This window comes from Argiope bruennichi, chromosome 6, assembly GCF_947563725.1.
Source record: "Argiope bruennichi chromosome 6, qqArgBrue1.1, whole genome shotgun sequence".
Taxonomy (NCBI): Eukaryota; Metazoa; Arthropoda; class Arachnida; order Araneae; family Araneidae; genus Argiope; species Argiope bruennichi.
This window is the reverse complement of record NC_079156.1, coordinates 115,032,005-115,051,742: the sequence shown is the minus strand read 5'-3', so window position 1 is coordinate 115,051,742 and position 19,738 is coordinate 115,032,005. Positions and strand designations below refer to the sequence as shown.

General features: G+C 29.4%; 1 protein-coding gene across 1 annotated transcript; it reads left to right on the top strand.

The window, feature by feature from the left end:
* The first annotated feature begins 292 nt into the window (after positions 1-292).
* Positions 293-19,529, top strand: LOC129973064 (techylectin-5A-like). The gene is made up of 7 exons (XM_056087426.1): positions 293-422; positions 3,293-3,453; positions 5,332-5,436; positions 5,948-6,132; positions 9,861-9,963; positions 10,082-10,237; positions 17,666-19,529. The coding sequence occupies exons 1-7, from the start codon at positions 349-351 to the stop codon at positions 17,893-17,895; spliced, it is 1,014 nt and encodes a 337-aa protein (XP_055943401.1). The 5' UTR covers positions 293-348; the 3' UTR covers positions 17,896-19,529.
* The last annotated feature ends 209 nt before the right edge of the window (positions 19,530-19,738 follow it).

Genomic DNA, 19,738 nt, shown 5'->3' with positions numbered 1-19,738 from the left:
GCGTATATTCTTAATAATATCACCATTTATTTGTTAAATTCCAAACCGAAATGCATACTTTCACTTTAGTAATATTTCCATCGTTGCCCAGTGCACTTTCACGATGAAACATTAGTATCTTAGAAGCTCAATAAAGGTCGCCACTCTTTTTGAGATAAAGGATTGCTTTAAAATTTGAAAGATACGCACAAAACAAAGAACAAAGGCAGCATTAAAAAATGTTGATAAGCGCAGCTTATCAGTATTTTTTGTAGGATTCAAGTGCATCAGGAGAAGCGTTTCTGAAATTTATCGCAGATAATTTGTTTAGGGCAAAGGTCATAGATAATATTATCCGGAGGCATAAATATGAATGCCACACTTTCAAGTTATTCATCATTCGTAATCGTTTGCTCAACACGTCTTCCGCCTTCCGGAAACATGTAAGTGGTCTTATTTACTTTTTTAGTTTCACAATTTTTCGAAGCATTTTTCATCTTCTAAAGGTAAAAATGTTTTAATTCTTTTAGTGTACTGATTGTATTTTAAACTTCCTATCAAATTTAAATGTCATTTGTGTGAAATAATTACTTGGAAGTTTAAAATCACCGCACTGTTCTAGTATTGTGAATTATCATATTGTATTTCAATACCTGCAAAAAATTTTTTATAATAATTTAAAATTTAAAAAAATATTTTTTTAATTAAAGGATATAAATATAATCTTACAAACGTGACGTGTTGATAGAAATACTTTGTATAAATGAAATTTTAAGCGTTTGTTTATTCTATTTATAAGAACAATATTTATTTTCTGTGCTTTTCGAAGTTTTATTATGGCTCCTTTTTCTTTTATAAGTATTTTCTGTGCTTTAAACTTTTTTAAGGTTAGTGTTTTCCTTGATAAGATAAATTAAAGGATTAAATTGAACAAAATCACGATTGAATTGATCTTCGAAAATATAGTGAATTAATCTCGATTATCATTATATGAATTGAATTATTGTGGTTTCTGTTTTTTTTTTTTTTTTCCACTTTTACTCTATTACTCTGCAAATGCGTTGCATCTAGATTGTTTAAAATTCATGAAATCTGGTAATTTAAAAAATATAAATAAAGTCACATTTCAAGCATAATTAGAGTGGATTTTATTTCTTATTTTAATCCTTATAAAGGAAAAATTATATTTCTTCTCTAAAATATTCTTGTTAAAATCATGCAATATATTTTCAACAAATATTTTGAAATTCTTTTCCATCTGCTGAGGCTGGTTTATTTTGCAAGCTTTTTTTTAATTTGTCTTATTGCTTGTATGTAAACTTTTAATTTTTTCAAATTTTATTAGTTTATTTATTGCAAATTTACAATATTCCGCAATTTTGTATGTTTCCTATTACAGTTATTGACTGGTATTATCTCGTGGAAATTTGTTAAAATTGATCAAAACGTTCATTTATAAATGTAATAATATATTTTCAAATATAAATTAATAATAAAATAACATTATATTAATTATTAAAAATATTAATGATGATGTTAAATGTCAAATATAGAATAAATAATATTAAAAAATTTTAAAATAGGTGCATAGGAAACTGAAAGGTGCTAAAACGAACTAAATAATATTTATAATTAAAATAGCTAGTTATAAGTGTAAAAAATAGAAATAGAATAAAATGCTGGAAGAAATGCAATAAAAACATTAACAAGAACAGTTGATCAAAATTGTAAAAAAGGAAGAAGTTCTTAAATTAAGAAAAATTAAAGGAGGATATATGAATCTATATTTTTTATATAGCTTAGATTTAAATTATATAGCGGACTGTTTGATTTAAAAGTGCCAAATTTGACGCATATAATATTTTGAAGATTAATGCGAGAAATCGAAGGTATTTTTTGTAAACTTTAATTAAAAGAGATATTAAATAATAATTAACATAAATTATGCATCTTTCTTCGTAACTTTCGAACATATTATAGAACAATAAAGATTGTCAACCATTCGAAGATTTAGATATTTTTTTTTATTAATTTCATTAATCTGCAACTAAGTAATCATTAAGTTTTCTGATGTCTGTTGATATTTTAAACAGATTTTTGATTCTTTTTTAGCAATAAACATCATTGATGTGATGATATTTGATATAATTTATGGCTTATTTTTAGAAATAATATCGCATAATTTTCTTAAATTATTGAAAACTGAAAAAAATGTATTATATGCGGAGTACCAAATGAAGAATCAAATCATAATACTTGAAAACAGGCGTCAGCTCTCAACAAAGCAGACTGCTTGAATTGAGCTTCTAGCTTCGATATAAGTATTCATTCGAAGGAGAAAATATGTACCTCAGAGCGATATAATTTGAAATTTTAATTAAACATCAAATTCATTAAAATTTGGATGAAATTTTGATAATTCATAATTCAATTAAGAATTCCCTTTAAGAATTTTGAAAATCGTATTCTATAAATTCATTTTTGTACCATTTTAAATTATACTAAATGTTATTATAATAACATAATTTGACTGACGCTTAGTTGTTTTTCTAAATTATGATAATTAAAAGTCGGTGTAATATTTTTCAACATAATATTTCACTTTTGGCAATAAAATATAAATAATTTTTAATGTTTCATCAAATATATATTCACATAATTTTCTTCCATTCTTCTTTTCCAAAGCTAAACAAGAGAAAATTTAATAATTAGCAAAGCAATTATTTGAAGAATCATAAAATAAAACTGAATTTCCGAAATTACGATTTGCGATTTGAACGGATTTTTTATAAAAGCTGCTGAGATTTGAAACAGATTACACAAGCAATCAAGATTTTAATTTTACTACAATGCCATCAGACTCGATTTATTATGCACATTTTTCCGTCATTGACAGAATTAAGAACACATGATGGATAAGAATTTTTGCTTGGAATAAAGACAACCGATATTATTTTAGAAATATCTAGCGATCAAAAGTGATCCTTCTTTTCCGTTTCCGAACGCCGTTGGCGAGAATTAACGGGCCGTTTCGCCAAATCGCCAACAAAAAAAGTAATCGTAAAATAGTCCACAACAGTTTGGCAATTTTTTACGACCCTCGGAAACGGAAAAGTAACAAAGTAATTAGTATAAAAATTAATTAGGATTGTTAGTATTGGGAATATACTTTATATATACTCTTTAACCAGTGTCATATTAATAATTTTCCTTAATAAATATTATCAAAAGATGTATATAAATTCGATTTAAGATATTCTTTATTTATTTCAATTAATAAATTATTTTGTTGAAATTCTCATTTTATTTTCAGGAAAAAAATATTTTTCTTCATTTGCTTCTTCAATTTCTTGGCATCGCTGTATGCAACAGAATCTGCGAAATCAGGCTGTTCAGAAAAGGAAAAAGCTCTTGCATTACTCGAAACAGCTGAAAATTTCCTCACCAAAGCAAGAGACGATTATCCTTCTTGCAGTAAGTTTGAAAACCCTTTCAGAAAGTTATTTTTTTTATTTTTTTAGATACGAAATTCTATCATAGTTCATAATGTACAAAAAAAACCCATTTTGATTATTACTTTAATAAATTGGAAGATATAAATTGATAGAACTGAAAGATATTACATACAATTTATAAATATTTAATTTTTAATAAGTCATTGTCTTTATGAAATTCAATTCATCAGAAGAGTGTTATAATTTACAAAAGGTACAACCCTTTCTTTTTATTTATAATGCATTTAAACTTCTTTTTTTTAAATAATAATTTCTTACAAATAAGCTAAATATTTGAATAGAATATATTTTATATATTCGCAATGTTCACCTAATCTATATATTTTTTATCACTTTCTTCTTAACACAACATTAACACTAAAAATAATCTGATATTTTAATTTCATCCAAATGTATATGCGAAATCAAAATTTACGTTTTCAAATAAAATATTTGTGTTGTTCTCTATTTATTCTATGTTTTCATAATTTTATTCGCTATAAAATTATGTGTGTATGTGTAAAACCAATTTTTTGACGTTACTATTTCACTTGCACAATGCTATTTAAGGGAATTGGTATGGTCCTATGACCTCATACATAAATTCATTGGAAATATTGATCCATGTGTTTTTTTTTTCATTTGAAATAAAATATTCAATTACTTAAAAGTGTGATATTAATTTAGCATTTGTGTTAGATTGTTACACAAAACTTCTAGCATGCAATTCTTTATGAAATTGGATCAGGCAGGCCTTGAAATTGCCACTAATCCATTCTCGACGATCCTATTAACCAGTCAAAAATGGTGTATACCAGATGAATTTTCATTTATGTATAATTTTTTTGATGGAGAAAGAGTTCTGTAATAAATTTTTTAAATGGAAAAAAAAAATAATTGTTTGTTTACATCCGAACAGGCATTCATGAAATAATCTCATCTTAGATTATAAATTTCGGAAGATATTCGTGGGTGAAACTTCTGCAGATCCTAAGAAAGAGACAGTCAAAACCATGCATTCTTGAGTTATGAAAATCTGAACCATTTTTCAAATCTTTGAAATAAAAATATAGTGTTAAATTTCTGACTAAACCATGCTTAACACAATATATGCTTCAATAATATGCTTTTCAGTATTTGTAAAGTAAGGCCCTCTGTTTCGCTTGACGACAGAAGTCAATCTATGTGTCGTTTCATGTAAAACGAAAGTGCGTATGTCTAACTGCATGTTGTCTATGTCTGTGATGTTTTCTTTTTCCTGTGAGAAGTGATACGTCTTCTAAATTCATTTGATGCGTTGAATTAATATGTATAAAGCGTATAAGAATAGACACGTCACCTTTAAACTATCATTCGGAGATATTTTGATATTTTATCTTTCTGTGTAAAGCAGGTATGTGTATTGATATTTAGATGAGCCCTTGTAAACTAGAGCCATTTTATGTTTTTCGCAACATAAGATCTATTTATTTGATATTATAAAATGCCCATATATTTAAATATGGCTGCTTTATTTATTAGAGAATTCCCTTTTTATTTAATAATATTTCTCATGAATAATAATTTTGATAATTAATATGAATCATGCGAAAAAGAATAGACACAATACACACCTTTAAAAGTGTTATTGGGAGATAATTTGATATTTTTTGTTTCTGTATAAAGCAGGTATGTATATAGATATTTAGGCGAACTTTTGTAATCTAAAATCTATTTATGTTTATTGTAATATAGAGCTAATTTATATGAAATAAGAAAATACCCATATATTTAAATTTAAATGTTTTATTTATTAGAGATTTCTGTTTTTATTGTGTGATTATATTGATTCTAATGATAATTTATTATTTTTTTTCAGACAAAAATGTGAATTCTACAGATCAATGTGATAATGAAAAATCTTTGGCCTACATTAAAATCTCAAAGAAGCTGATTTCCGATGTAAGAGAAGACTTTCCGTCATGTACGTAGCCATTTTAATTTTGTCAGATTTCATAAAATAAACATTAAACTATAAGCAATGGAGTACGAAAGTAGAAACCTGAGAGTTCGTGAGTAAGAACCAGATAAAACTTAACCCGACATAAGAACGGAAAAACAACACAAAGCATCTGCAGACTAAAAGATGCTGTAAATATTTATTTGCAAAATATGACAACATAAGAATAAATATATGATTGAAATTAAATAAATATATTAAATAAAGTAATGATGCTTTAAATTAAAAAAAAATCAATACATTGAAATTATGATTTAAATATGGAAGTAATTTTATACAAATATAATATATAGAAAGCTAGCGGATGTACGCTACCCAGGACTAAAACCTTTTCATGTGTAATATTTTTAATGTAAATTTTACTGTTGTATAAATATTTTAATAGGGAAAATCCAATCATCGTCATAAATAAACTTTAATTAAAACTAAAAAATTATTTTATACAGATGATTACTAGCTATTATAATGTTTTTAGGTTCCAAGCCTACTACAGACGACGATCAATGTGTCTTAAAAGAGGAGAAATACAGCGACTGCTCTGAGCTTCTAGAAAATGGGCGCAATAAGAGCGGAATTTACATATTATGGCCGAGGGAGTTCCCCACGGAAAGACCATTGAAAGCCTATTGCGATATGGAAACAGATGGTGGAGGATGGACGGTAAATTTATTGATGGTTATATGTACATTTTGTTCCATTTCTTATGGAGATTTCAAAATCTGCTCCTTGAATAAAAAAAATTAATTCACTCTCCTTTATACATTGGCCGAAAAAATCAAAATATCACTAAACTAGTGGTTTTTATTCTTTTTTTTCCGTATTTTTAAATATATCAGCTCATAGATAATTTATTTCTCAGTATGTTTTTAAAAACAGCTTACTGCCCATCAAACATTTTTAACTTTCTTGTATACGGAGTATAGAAGAAGTACTGTAATTTTTAAAAAAATCGAACTCGAGGATTTCACGAAAATATATAGGATGAATAATGTATAGGATAACTATCAAAAAATTTGTTTTATGTGCGCAATGTTTGTTTTAGTTGTGCTATTTGTTTGTTATTTGTGCTATTTGTTTATATGTGCATAAGAAAAATGAACACACGCTTTAAGCTGAATTCTTAAATTTGGTATCTGGAATGGTTATAACATTTTTTCGTATTTTGAAAGAAATCCCTTCACAAAAAGTATATTTGTCTGCGTATTCGAATACAAATAAAATTAATAATTACAAATCACAAACATTTAGACAAATAGAGTTTGATATGTCGGATTAGCATCTTAAATACAGACACTCTTCAAATTTTGAAACAAATCCGTCTTATCTAGTTAAATTAACGCCCCTTTTTAACACAGCAAAAAGGCTATTTTGGGACCGACCTCATAATTCCGAAACGGGGTCAGATTACGAGAATGATACTTGAGCTGGTACCCCACCCTATCAAAACTTCCTCACCTCACTAGCGGGAGGACGCTTGCCCCGACGGAATTTATGTGCATCAGACCCGCTTACACAGTGGTTCTACGGTGGAAACGTGTCTCGAACCTGAAACTCTCCGGCTCTGAAACCCCGACCTTACTACGAGGCCACCGCAGCGCAGGAAATAAATATCTGTCTAATGACATTTGACTTTTGTGCGTTCATGTTACGTTCATGCCCCTCTTTCCCTCTCATGTGGTTTTCCGAGGTTCTTTGACGGCTGTTGAGTTTACCGGCAATTTGTAGGTAACTTCGGACCGACGTCCACAGGCGAGGATGGTCATACAATGGGCCGTTGGCACATTTATGATGGAATCCATAAGGCCACAGGTCTTCGGAACGCGACTTAAGATTTGTACGTTATTCGTACAACTTCACGACTTAAGAATTAAGATTCGTACTTTCATATGCATACACAGAAAATAACGCATACATCCAATGACTTGAATCAATGAAATGCCGTATGTTATCGTGTCACTTCAACTGTAGTATCATGCCAAATCTTTGTCAATCGGCAGGCAAAATGTCGTCCAAAATACATATATCCAATAAAAATGCTAGATTCACGCCAAAAACCTAAATTTAGTAACAACTGTTGACCAATGCCATGAAAATTATTCGCAAATGTACCGTAGGCGCAAACACTAATGGAGAGAAACAGAGATAAGACATTCACTGGAGAGACTGCGAGAAAGTTTCGGGAAGAGTTCTCCTGAAAATTTATAAAGATTTCAATAGATTTAATGTCTAATAAAAGATAAAAGATATTCTCCTCTGGACGGGGGTGGCAAAATTCGTAATATCTCTAAATATTTCTTTCGTATCTGGAATGAGCCAGAAAATAAAACAGCTGTAAAATTTGAGTATAGCCCCATGTGCAAAAGTTTGATTCTAACTAATGAGTGATATAATTTGTGGAAGACGGAAGTGGATTTCACATTACATTACAATCTTACAGATGTCCTGACACTAATTTAAGCCCTGATATAATAAGTTTATGAAATCTGTTAAAAGAAGGATGCTCGTATAGAAAAATTGTCATATCTGAAACTGCTTCGCCGAGATCCTTATGATTTTAACACAACTTGCAGCCCCGATAAGAAACATGCATAGCCATCACACATGAAAAAATAGGACATCCGGATTGTCACAAACCTGAAAATATGTGATACAGAATTTTGTAGCTTGTATAAACGATCCTCTCAATTTCAACTGACTTCCATTAAAAACGTTTTCAACATTATAAACGGAAAATTCAGAAATGAGACAAACGCATGTGCAAAAGTATACACAAGTGCGCACTCACTCGCATGAGCGAAAAATATGTAAACATTTGTTTCTTTTATTTGTTGTCATTAAAATAAATTAGATAACAATACCAACCAAGGTAATAATAGCAAGATCAATTATACAACAGCGAAATAAATCGAATAACACAATCAATTATTAACCATTAACTGGGGAGGTGAAATTTTAGGACTTCACTGGGGAGGTGAGGTCTACGAGACCGCATTTCATCTACACATAAATTAAATTTTCTAATGAATGTATTAGTATGAAAAACGTCCAATATATTTGGAAGATATTTTTCTTGATATATAGATATGTTTTAGAAATTTTTCAAAATATATTATCATTGAAAAAATTAATGCTTTGGAACATCCATTTTCTTCTCAAATTACATGTTACAATAAATAATATTCTTGAAAAAGCATATTAATTTTTACTTTTTAAATCATATTTATTTTTACAGTATATGAAGGTATGTGGAATACAATATAATGTAAAATTCTACAATTATATGAAACATAAAAAAAAAAATGACAATGGGTAAATTTGGCCCTATTTCATCGGCTTGTCTGATTTTCATAGCACGGTTTTCTTGGGCATTTTAAACATGCAGGTTAAGAACTAGTATAAAAATCAACCTATAATTTCTGTATATATATTTCTTGGTATATTAATATATTTTATAAATTTTTCAAAATACATTATCACTTGGAAAAATTAATTATGTTTGAACATTCATATCAAAATCGGTTTAATGCGAGCTTTAATCGAAAAAGTCTTCTCTACAACTATCCTTATCACTAAAATCCCTTTCTGCTTTATTTAAAAGTGTCTGGAACACTGCTTCATAATAGGATCAGTAAACTGGATGATATTTCGGGGCCCAAGTTTTAGTGCCATCTGCTAAGCCTTGTTTATCACTGGGACACTAACACGGAGGTACGGTCTTAGAGACCGCGTTCGAAGAAATAGCTGAATTATTTTAAAAAGCATCTGCTGAAATCGGTTGAAAAAGTGCACGAGTATTGAAGGTCACAGAACCGGAAGCTACAGGGTCAAACCATTCAATAGAGCTAAAAATAGAATAGGAATGACTGACAATCCATTGCTAGCGGTCTCACAGACCGCACGTCCCCATTTAATGGTTAACAATATTAGAAAGATGATGATAATGTCGCCAAATAAATACTGAGCTGAATTTCATAGATAGTTCCATCGTTGTGCTTAGTGATTTATATGCATATCACCTGTTATAAAAATCGATATCAAGTCCAGCTCCAGAACAAAAGTAAATATTGAAAGTAAAGATTTCAATCTTATTTTGAGTAATTGGAAAATTTTAGAAATAATGTAAACATTTCGATGGCAGAGAGAACAATGATTTTCAGATACAAGTAAGTGTATAAAATATGTATAAAGAAATTTCAAATAAAAAAAAAATTGTTTAATGTGTCAATGAAAGTGCCTTTTTAGATTTTATAATGCAATTTGCGTTGAACTAGTTACAGCATGTGTAAAAATTTTATTTAAAAACAGTATTATTTATATGTCTCTGTACTTTCTTTTAATTTATAAGAATTTAAAGATGTCTTACCATAGCTGATAAAAAAAACTTCTAGGTGATTCAAAGAAGAGGAACATTTCCATTTCAACTAGATTTCAATAAGGATTGGGAACGCTACAAGAATGGTTTCGGGAAATTAACAGAAGAATTTTGGTTAGGTACTTAAATTAACATTCATTTTAGCTCAGTAATTATTCAAATACTTTTCAAAAGTGCTTAAAAATTTCATTTTCGCTCTGATTTATTTATTTGTTTATTTATTTTTACCTTTTACAGGTAATGAAAACATACGTGTCTTGTGTCTTAGAGGGTGCAAAATACGTTTTGATCTCCAAGATGGAGAAGGGGTTACGTTTTTCGCAGTTTATGAGGACTTTAGCCTATCAAGCACCAATTACCGCATTGATATCAGTGGCTACTCAGGAAATGCAAGTAAGTAATTTTAAAGGAATACGAAATTTCTCAAATATGGCTGAAATTCTTTTAAAATTGAAGAAATTTCAAAAAAATTAATAATTAGAACATCTAAATCAATACGAAAATTAATTTTTTCTTGCTGTTTGATTCGTGAAAATCTAGAAAATATTTAAATCTATTTTTCTATACATTTGCATTTGTTTGAAAACTGCACGAATTTTTATATTTGTGCTCTAAGTACGGATATGGATGGGGCACTGGAATTCGAATTACTTCACATTTGTTGATTAAATTTTACAAATTTGTTTGAAAGAAATCTACTAAAAGACTTAAATTGCATAAAACTTTATAAGAATGAAGAATTCTTTGAAAAGAAATAGTCCAGACAACACTTTATTTCTGTCTGCAACCTCAAGAGTTCTTACATATTTTGGCACATTTGCAGATAGTGAATTTAAACAATTGATACAACACATCATCATATATTGATATGGTATGGAGCAACCCATGTTTTATTGCTCTGAGCCTTATGCTTGCACATGGTCATTTCATTAATTCAACGGAATAAATATACTTCATGAATCCATTATTTTAAATTCTTCAATGGGAGGAAAAGCAGGTAGATGTATTGTTATGTATTTATCCTTCATATAAAACCTGTTAATTACTGAGTCTCTGACCTCATTTAACAAGATGGATTGTAGAAAAATTATTGCATACAATTCAATTATTATTATCTCAGAAGTAGTGGCTATTTTAAGAGAAGCAGCATAATGGGTTTTGAATACCTCGGCTTTCATTGCTCTTTTATCGTTGCATCTTTAGCTAGAAACGTGGGAACTTACATTTTCCCCTCTCTAAAAATGGATGATGTCCAGTTGCATGAATGGTATAATGCTTTATATTTCACTATTTTCGCCATTTCTAAATAGACAAGGGAACATATATTTTCTTGGCATGATCACTCGATTACTGCCATAACCATCAGCAATTTAATAAGGGTCACTGTAAGTCTGTGTCCACAATTACTGCATACATTACATCTGTTTAACCAATTCTTTCAATAGTCGTGCTGAAGTTTCGCTACTAAATATTTTGCTACATTCTCCATAAGTTTATTATGGATTTATTAGTTCACGTCTTCTAATAATAGAAAGACCAGTTTTCATGTTTATTAGAGTAATGTTGAAAAATCTATCAGATATTTCCTCACATTCTTTGCTCATTATACAAGGATGGTTATGTGGAGAAAAATTTAAAGTAATACATTTTTTTAGTGCTAATTTTGTTTTCTTAGAAAAAGGTTATCTCCTGCTAGGCGTATATGGTTCTACTAGCAACACTTTATATATATATAACAACATTATATATACATATAAGGTGTGTTTCAATTTTTTAAGGACACCAGAAAAAATAAAAAAAAAGCGTAAATAATAAATATTTGACATTTTTTTTCTGAAACAAGTTAGATAAATAACAAAAATAAATATTGTAAGATAATTTAGATTAAACAAGTAAAGATTAAACAAATAAATTTCAACTTTGAAATAACTAAACAAATGAGTAGCACAAATTTTGTGTTTCAATTTTTAGGACAGTGGAATTAAAAGCTTCAAAACTTCAAATTAAACTTTTTTACCGTTCAATATTAGCACCATTTTTTCTGATGACATCATATATTCTGTTTGGCATGGAATATGTTAGGTTCTGAAGAAGTGCTGGATTCAGAGAATACCAAGCATCCATTATTGCTTGTTGAAGTTGCATTTTCGAATCAAATTGGCGCCTTCCTTCATAAACTGTTCTTGTCAAAAGATCCCATAGATGTTCAATGGGGTTTAGATCGGGGCTTCTAGCTGGCCAATCCATAACTTTCACATTGTTATCTCTAAACCATTTTTTTGTTGATTTTGAGCTGTGGATAGATGCATTATCCTGTTAAATAAGTAAATGTGTTTGTAACATTTCTTGGTATCGATCAGATTCCATTCTTTCATTCACAAATGCCAGTTCGCATGTACCATTGAAGCTAAAAGCTCCCCAAATCATAACAGATCCACCTCCCATTTGCCTTTTAGAGAAAATCTCTGGTTCTTTTCTTAGATCATGCTAGTAATATCTCCAACCGTCTGGCCCATCTAGATTAAACTTCTTCTCGTCGCTGAATATGAATTCTATCCACTCATCTTTGATATGCATGTATTCCTTTGCCCAGGATAAACGCTGTAATTTGTGTTGTTTGGCAAGTGATGGATTGCAAGCCTTTTTCGCATATTTCATGTTTTTATTGCTCTTGATTGACCTCCAAACAGTAGTGTAAGAACATCCCAGTTTCAATTCTTTTGTTACTTTTCGTACTGATGATTTTCCATTTACACATTTCTGAATAATTCTCCTGCGAGTACGTGAATCGAGCTTTGACTTAGGTCCTCGCTTTTGAAGGGCAGTTGATTTCCCATTTAACTGCTTCACATAATTTTCCACAGAACGTTTTATGAGGGCTGCAATATTTCTGAAAGACTTTTTTTCGTTGTAATAAGCTTTTATTTAGCCTTTTTCAAGATCTGATAACTATTTACCTTCAGCCATATTTCTTCGGCAAAAAATTAATTACTAACGTGGACGTTTTCAATATAAGCTTTTTAAGTTGTTAAAACAACTGGTAGTAAATGAAAATGAGCAATAATAAAGATTTAACTTGAATTTATATACCATCTAGCTGTCCTTAAAAATTTGAAGCAGAATGCAGATTTGACAAGCAGTGAAGAGACTTTGTATTTTTAATTTCGTTTTATTCTCTCCCGGGAGACAGGTATGATTTATTTACAAGAAGGCGCAGCGGTTCACAAAAGAAGAAGTAAGAAAGAGCTCGAAATAAATGATCACTAGTCTTATATATCATGGGAGTTTCGGCCACGCGCCAATTCAGTATGTTTTATTCCTTTGAGTAGGGCAATGGAAGTATCACTTTCACTTGATACGTAGAACTGATTGCCTAGTAATTTTTACACAGCTTCATACAGGGAATGAGATCAAGAAATAAGAGAATATTTTACAATGGGCAAAATTGAGATTTAGCTTTGGAAATTAATTTGGTTTAAATTAAAAATTTAAATATAATATATATACATATATATATAAGAAAACTATCAATCCATAAATAAACAATGTGCAAAACACCTATATAATTTGCACATTGTTTATTTATGGATTGATAGTTTTCTTATTCTTGTATCTGGTTGGAATTAAGCTGCATTTGCGCTTTTCCACTAAATGCATCCTTTAAAAATAAAAATTCTCCCTTTTTGGATTTGATTCGAGATTTCCGGTTTGTTGAGGCAAAGAGAGTTTTTTTCTTTCAGGTACCATTAAAATAAATTATGCAAAGGTCAATAAAAGATTTTCTCATAGCGCATGGCCCGTCGCGCGCTTTACCAAGGGGCACTGTGGATAGCTTTGTGCTTGGAGCATCCATGGACAAAAAGTTACTTGCACAACTGTTTTGTTTAAAAAGATTTAAACTTGTCTACTTGTCTACTTGCTAATAAAAAACAAATTAATAACGAAATTTCAAATCTAGAATAGTTCTGTAAAAATAAAAATCTTATCTGTTTATTAAATTGCAAAGAATGTAATTTGAATTACATAGGACAAACCAGTACTGAACTAAATAAACGAATAAATGGCCACAGATCTGCTATTAAAAACTTTAGTAAAAATGAGTCCTTTGATTATGAGCTACTACACTTCCAATGTCATAATTTTGAAAACATTAATATTTACATTCTGGAAGATAATATTTTTGATTTAAACAAAAGATTAGACTTGGAAAATATTTATATATGTAATTTAAAAACTTTGTTTCCTTATGGACTCAATAGCAAATTAAATGGAGAAGGTTACGGGGATTTGGATAACATTTGTATTTATAACAAACTTAACATCTTTAGAGACTTTCTAGATAATGAAAACAAAAGTAAAAGATTTAAGAGAGGAAAAGGTAGAGGCGGCATTTCTGATATAGTAACTGAGGAATTTCAGAATTTGTGTAATTTGGAACATAATAATGAAAATATTCTTAAAATTAAGAAATATCTATTTGGCCTTAGGAAAAATAAAATTAGATGGTTTATTAATAACAAATTTGAAGATTTAAGGTTTGAAAATTCATTCACTAAATTCATAATTCTAGATCTTATAAAATTCAAGCTTAATATAGGAAAAAACGATTTACTATTTAAAACTAAAAGTAATTTAAATAAAGAATACTGTGTAGTGAGATTTTTGGATATTTGCTTCGAAAACCTAAAGTTATGCACAACAATAAAGAATTTTTTTCCTTTAAAGGATAATGCAATAGCTTCAATAGCATTTAGTTATTCAGCAACTTTAAGAAAAAGAATCTGTAACTACAATTACTATAGCAAAAATTTAAATAAGATAGACAAGACAGACTGTAACTGTAACAAAGATATTTATAAAGATTATATAGATGCTGACAAAGGACATATTATAACAGGGAATTTGAAAATTATAGATTCTAACTCTTTAAGAGATTTAATGGAAAGGGGCACGAAATTTAGATTAAGAAAAAAAGTTAACATTAAAAAAATCTTAATTTCTATAGGACAAGATTTGGATATTTTTATTTCCAAATTCTCTAGGAAATACCATTGGCCCCCAGAAGGTTTCAGAGAATGGAAAGTAAGGATTTTAGAAGACATTAAAACAAAATTTAATGCAGACAACGTTAGAACTAAAGAACGAGGAATTTATTTCAACAAAGCTTTGAAAAAAGAAATAAAAAATTTAAAAGAGAGGTTTGTTATTACAGTAATAGATAAATCGGCAAATAATTTCGGTTTAATTTGTAAATATTATTATAAAGAACTTCTAACTAATGAATATAACTCTAATTCAACTTACAAATTAATTAACACCGGGAAAAAAGAATTGGATAAAAGGATGGTAGCTTTCGCTAAAAAAATTAAAATCAAAACTTGCTCTTTAAACTACCCTTACCTCTTCCCAACAATAAAATTTCATAAAAAACCAATAAATTTTAGATTCGTAACTTGTAGCACCGGCAGTTACAATTACTATACAGGAAAACATTTCTTTAAATACTTAAAAATTGTCCTAAATAAAATTAAAGAGGAAGATAATTTTATTATCAATAGTAACAAAGATATTTTGGACTTTCTAAAAGATAACAATATTAATAAGCTTAATACTTATGATTTTGAAAATTTATACACTAATCTACCTCATGAAAAGTTGATAGATGTCTGTACTAATATATATGAGGAATATTTAAATAGAGATATTATTACAAAAACTAATTGGTTAGAGTTATGTAAATTTAATATTAAAGAAAACTATGTTTTTAACGGAATAAATTTTTATAAACAAGAAAAAGGAATTCCAATGGGAACAGCTTTTTCAAGTGCGTTAACCAATATTTTCCTACATTATTATGAAAAAGAAATAATTAAACTTAACTTAATAATAGGCTGGAGATATATTGATGACTTAATTTTGTTAAATGTGGATAATCCTAATGATATTATTAATTGTTACCCAAAAGAATTAGTTTTAACTCAAACAAACGAAAATCAACTTAAAGCTAACTATTTAGATTTAAATATAGAAATTGATAATGGAAAAACTTTGATAGGTATTTATGATAAAAGGGATGAATTTAACTTTAAAATAATTAAACTTAGTAACTACCATTCTAATTTAAACTCTAAAATTTTCAAAAATTTGATATTTTCACAATTTAACAGGATTAAAAAAATTTGCAATAATAAAAGTTCTTATATTTTAGCAACAAACAATCTCATTAAAAATTTAACTATTAACGAATTTCCCAAAAACTTTTGCAATATAGAAGTTTTGATAAGAGAGGGTCTGTTTAATTTCTGACTTCCTCCGGTTTGTTAGCTTTGAGTTTTAATTCAATAGATGGCGCTTCAAGTTGGATGACGATGCATTATGACGAAACGTGATAGGCGGATATAGCTTTAAACGTGGAAAAATTAAATTTTAGTTTAGTGTAACGAAATGCATCTACAATAGCACGTCTTAACCTCAAGTAGTTTTCTTCAGAATTGTACTTTCAATTTGTAAGTATTTTGCCTTGTGTTTATATTACTTTTTTGGTTCTATTTTCATGTATTTTGTGGTTTGATTTGCTGTGGTCTTTTTTGGATTGTTTTTTTGCTAGTGTTTTTACTTGTTTTAATCTTGTGACACTAATTTATCTCCAAAACCTCAATTTTCTGGGATTTTTGGGTCACGAGGGGTCAGTTTGTTGGACGAAAGTCAGACCCCTCACAGAAAAAATCCCTGGTTTGAATCCTTGCCTGAGGGTGACCCTTGAGAAAGTCTTCGGGCCGGATTCATTTAATCTTTCTTTTTGATTCTTTGGCTGTTAACTTAATATTTATTTCTAATTTTGGTTATATATATATATATATATATATATATATATATATAATTTTGTAAATTAATGGCGAAAAACACAAAATTGTCGAAAAAGTTTGAAGACTATTGAAACATTTTTTCGTCTACAATGTCATCAGAAAATTGGTGAAAATATTCCTTTCTTTCTTCTTACGAAAAGAAACTTCTTTAAAAGTTTTCATCTTTCTAATAATTAATCGCAGACTAAATCCTTTGCTTCATGGCTTCATTATATATTATCGGATATATTTGATAATAAAAACGAGTTATAAAAAAATAAAAGTATCATGTAGGAGCTATTTAAGTTGCGGGAAAATGTTGATGACTCAAAGAGCTTTTATTTTTAATTTCGTAATATAAAAACTTTCATATTTTTTTCCAGGAGATTTTACATTCACTAGATTGAAAAGAAATTCTTGATCTTAAAAATATTTTTCAATAGATATGTATTGATATATTTATGGAAACGTTTCTGTATAAAAGGAAATAAGCAATTAAAAATGAGTAATTGTAATGAAAATAGCTGAAATGAAAGTTTTGCAATGAATTTAATTATAACTATTTTATAATTTTAATAATTCAAAATAAAAGTACTTACTTTAAATCATTGACAATATTTTAAAGCTAGATTAATAAATATGCTCAATTCTTGACAAAATATTGGTATATAGGTTATGTGATATAAATGTTTGTAATGATAGAATAAACGAAGGCATTCATCTTGTATCAGCTTTAAAAAGACGTCGACACGCTGCACAACGACATTATATAAATATTGCTATAATTAAGACATGAAAACATAGATTATATCAGAAACAATGAATTAAAAAAAAAATTAAATTTCGAACTTCAAATGTTCTAAATTCTAGATCCAAGATTTTTAGATAACCAAATACTACAAAGTTTTATTATTTTTAATAGAAATTTGAGCTAAAAAATTTATTTCATATCTCTATTTTCTTTTTTCACTTCTAGCTGACGCAATGGGAAAGCATAATCAATATGATTTTTCCACGAAAGATAAAGATGTGAGTGGGAAATCTAAGCAATATCAATCAGGATGGTGGCATGGAAATTCCTACTATACTAATTTAAACGGTATCTATAAATTAGGCATGAGTGGCACACAGTACGTTTACTGGTGGAAAGGGGCCAATGACTATAAAAATTTGGCATCCGTGGAGATAAAAGTGAAACCAAACTAATCTGAATCCGCAATATGTGAAATTTGCAAGGCATCTATATCTATGTACATCTTTAATGTTATTTTATAATATATTGCAGATCAAAAAAAAAAAATGTATTGAAATAGAAAAAATAATTATATTTTAATAAAAGAGTTAATTTTTTTTTCTTTAACGATAATCAATAAATAAGCTTCCTATGCAGAAACTACAATGCTTACGTACCGGGATAACCTCTTTGGTAAGGCGTTCGATGCGCATCGTTTAGATTGTGAGTTCGGACCACGCCGGCCGCAGACTCTCCGTGTGTGTGTGTGGTGGCTGGTGCTTGTATAAATCTGTCGTGGTCAAAAAGTCCTCCATACCTAGAGTAATACACTGGTTGAGAGGTGATCGTTCTCTGATTCAGATCTAAATTGTGATCTGTGGGTAAGTGAATGGAATGCCTGAATGAAGTCCGCCCGTAAAAACGGTACTGACGCATGAATAGCTAAGTCGTACTCTTGACCCTAGTTGGCGTCACTGAAAAAACAAGAACTATACTGAAATCGCTAGCTCACTATGCTTAAATCGCTAGCATATAACTGTCAGCTGGCTTGTAAAGTGTCGTAAGTCTCAACAACACAACAATAATGCTAGTTTTAGATACACTGAGAAGGAATTAAACTGTAGTCATTGCATTTGGAAGTATCTTAACAATTATCAAAACCGAATACCAATTATATGCAGAAATTATTATTATTACTTTTATATTATTATTATTATTACTATCATTTACGACAAATTATTATTATCATTCTGAAAGATAATTAGAAATCGAAAAACAAGAGCGTGTGATGTAAGACTTTTTCTGACATGTAAACTTAGATTAGAAATATTTCTCTTTCTTCTCAACAACGTATGCAATTCTCAAGTAAATCAAAAATGCAAAGTAAAGTGCGTCCGAAAGAATAAGTTGAAAAGTCGTACTTGAACAGTTACACATTATTCCACAAGAGAAAGAAGAAATTCTGTAAGCAAAACACAGCGGAAACTGACACAAAAACAGCGCTTGAAGGAAATAATAACATTAACATAAGCAGCAAATCACTGAAGAAATTACAATTCAATGGTGCTCAGAGAGCTTCGTTCGCGATCGCTTTCCAAAGATGGAATTCGGCTGAATTCAGTCGTTTTAGTCTCTCGCTTTTTGTATAGATTTGCCTTCAGCGAAAGAATCTAGGATCAGAATCCCAGCATAGATATTGTCTTACTTTCTTTACTTTCAATAACCTTCATTTTTTCAGCAGAATTCGTTGCCATGATTTGGGTAATTGAACTTCATCTTTTCAGAATCCATTAAAATATTTACTGTTTTTTTTCTTTGATGCGAATTTCAAACAGAAGCAATCTTACGGACACGTAAACTGTTCAAACTTCAAAAATTCCATGCTCCCGGGAATTTCAGTATATAAAACTATTATTAGTTGTCTGGTATTAAGCTAGCCGATTAATGCGATGACTTCTGGTTTGGCGCTAAGCGATGTCTAAAGACAGCATTGTACAGTTTCTTGATGAAATATTATTTTATTTCCGGTTCTGCGTCAGCGTTGAGTTTACATGGAATTTACACACAGACCTCCTCTTCCTCTTTACTGTTTAAAACTCAACAGAGATTCAACGGAAACATGACTTCCGTTCGAGGGGTGGGGGCATGTGGTACTACTGTAGTAGTACCACATGCCCCCACCCCTCTTACAATAAAGGCTTAACTGTATCAAACCATGATCATTTTTCCAATAGGAGCTACATTACAACACAGCCCACCCCCATAATATACCATTTTTAGAGCTTAAAGACTCTCCTCTAATTTGGGTGGATGGAG

Bases quoted from the DNA above. Each gene is read 5' to 3' on its own strand.
- LOC129973064 (XM_056087426.1), top strand. From the start codon at position 349: ATGAATGCCACACTTTCAAGTTATTCATCATTCGTAATCGTTTGCTCA. The intron at 5,437-5,947 runs GTACGTAGCCAT...TAATGTTTTTAG, and splicing joins AAGAGAAGACTTTCCGTCAT to GTTCCAAGCCTACTACAGAC. The intron at 6,133-9,860 runs GTAAATTTATTG...AAAAACTTCTAG, and splicing joins CAGATGGTGGAGGATGGACG to GTGATTCAAAGAAGAGGAAC.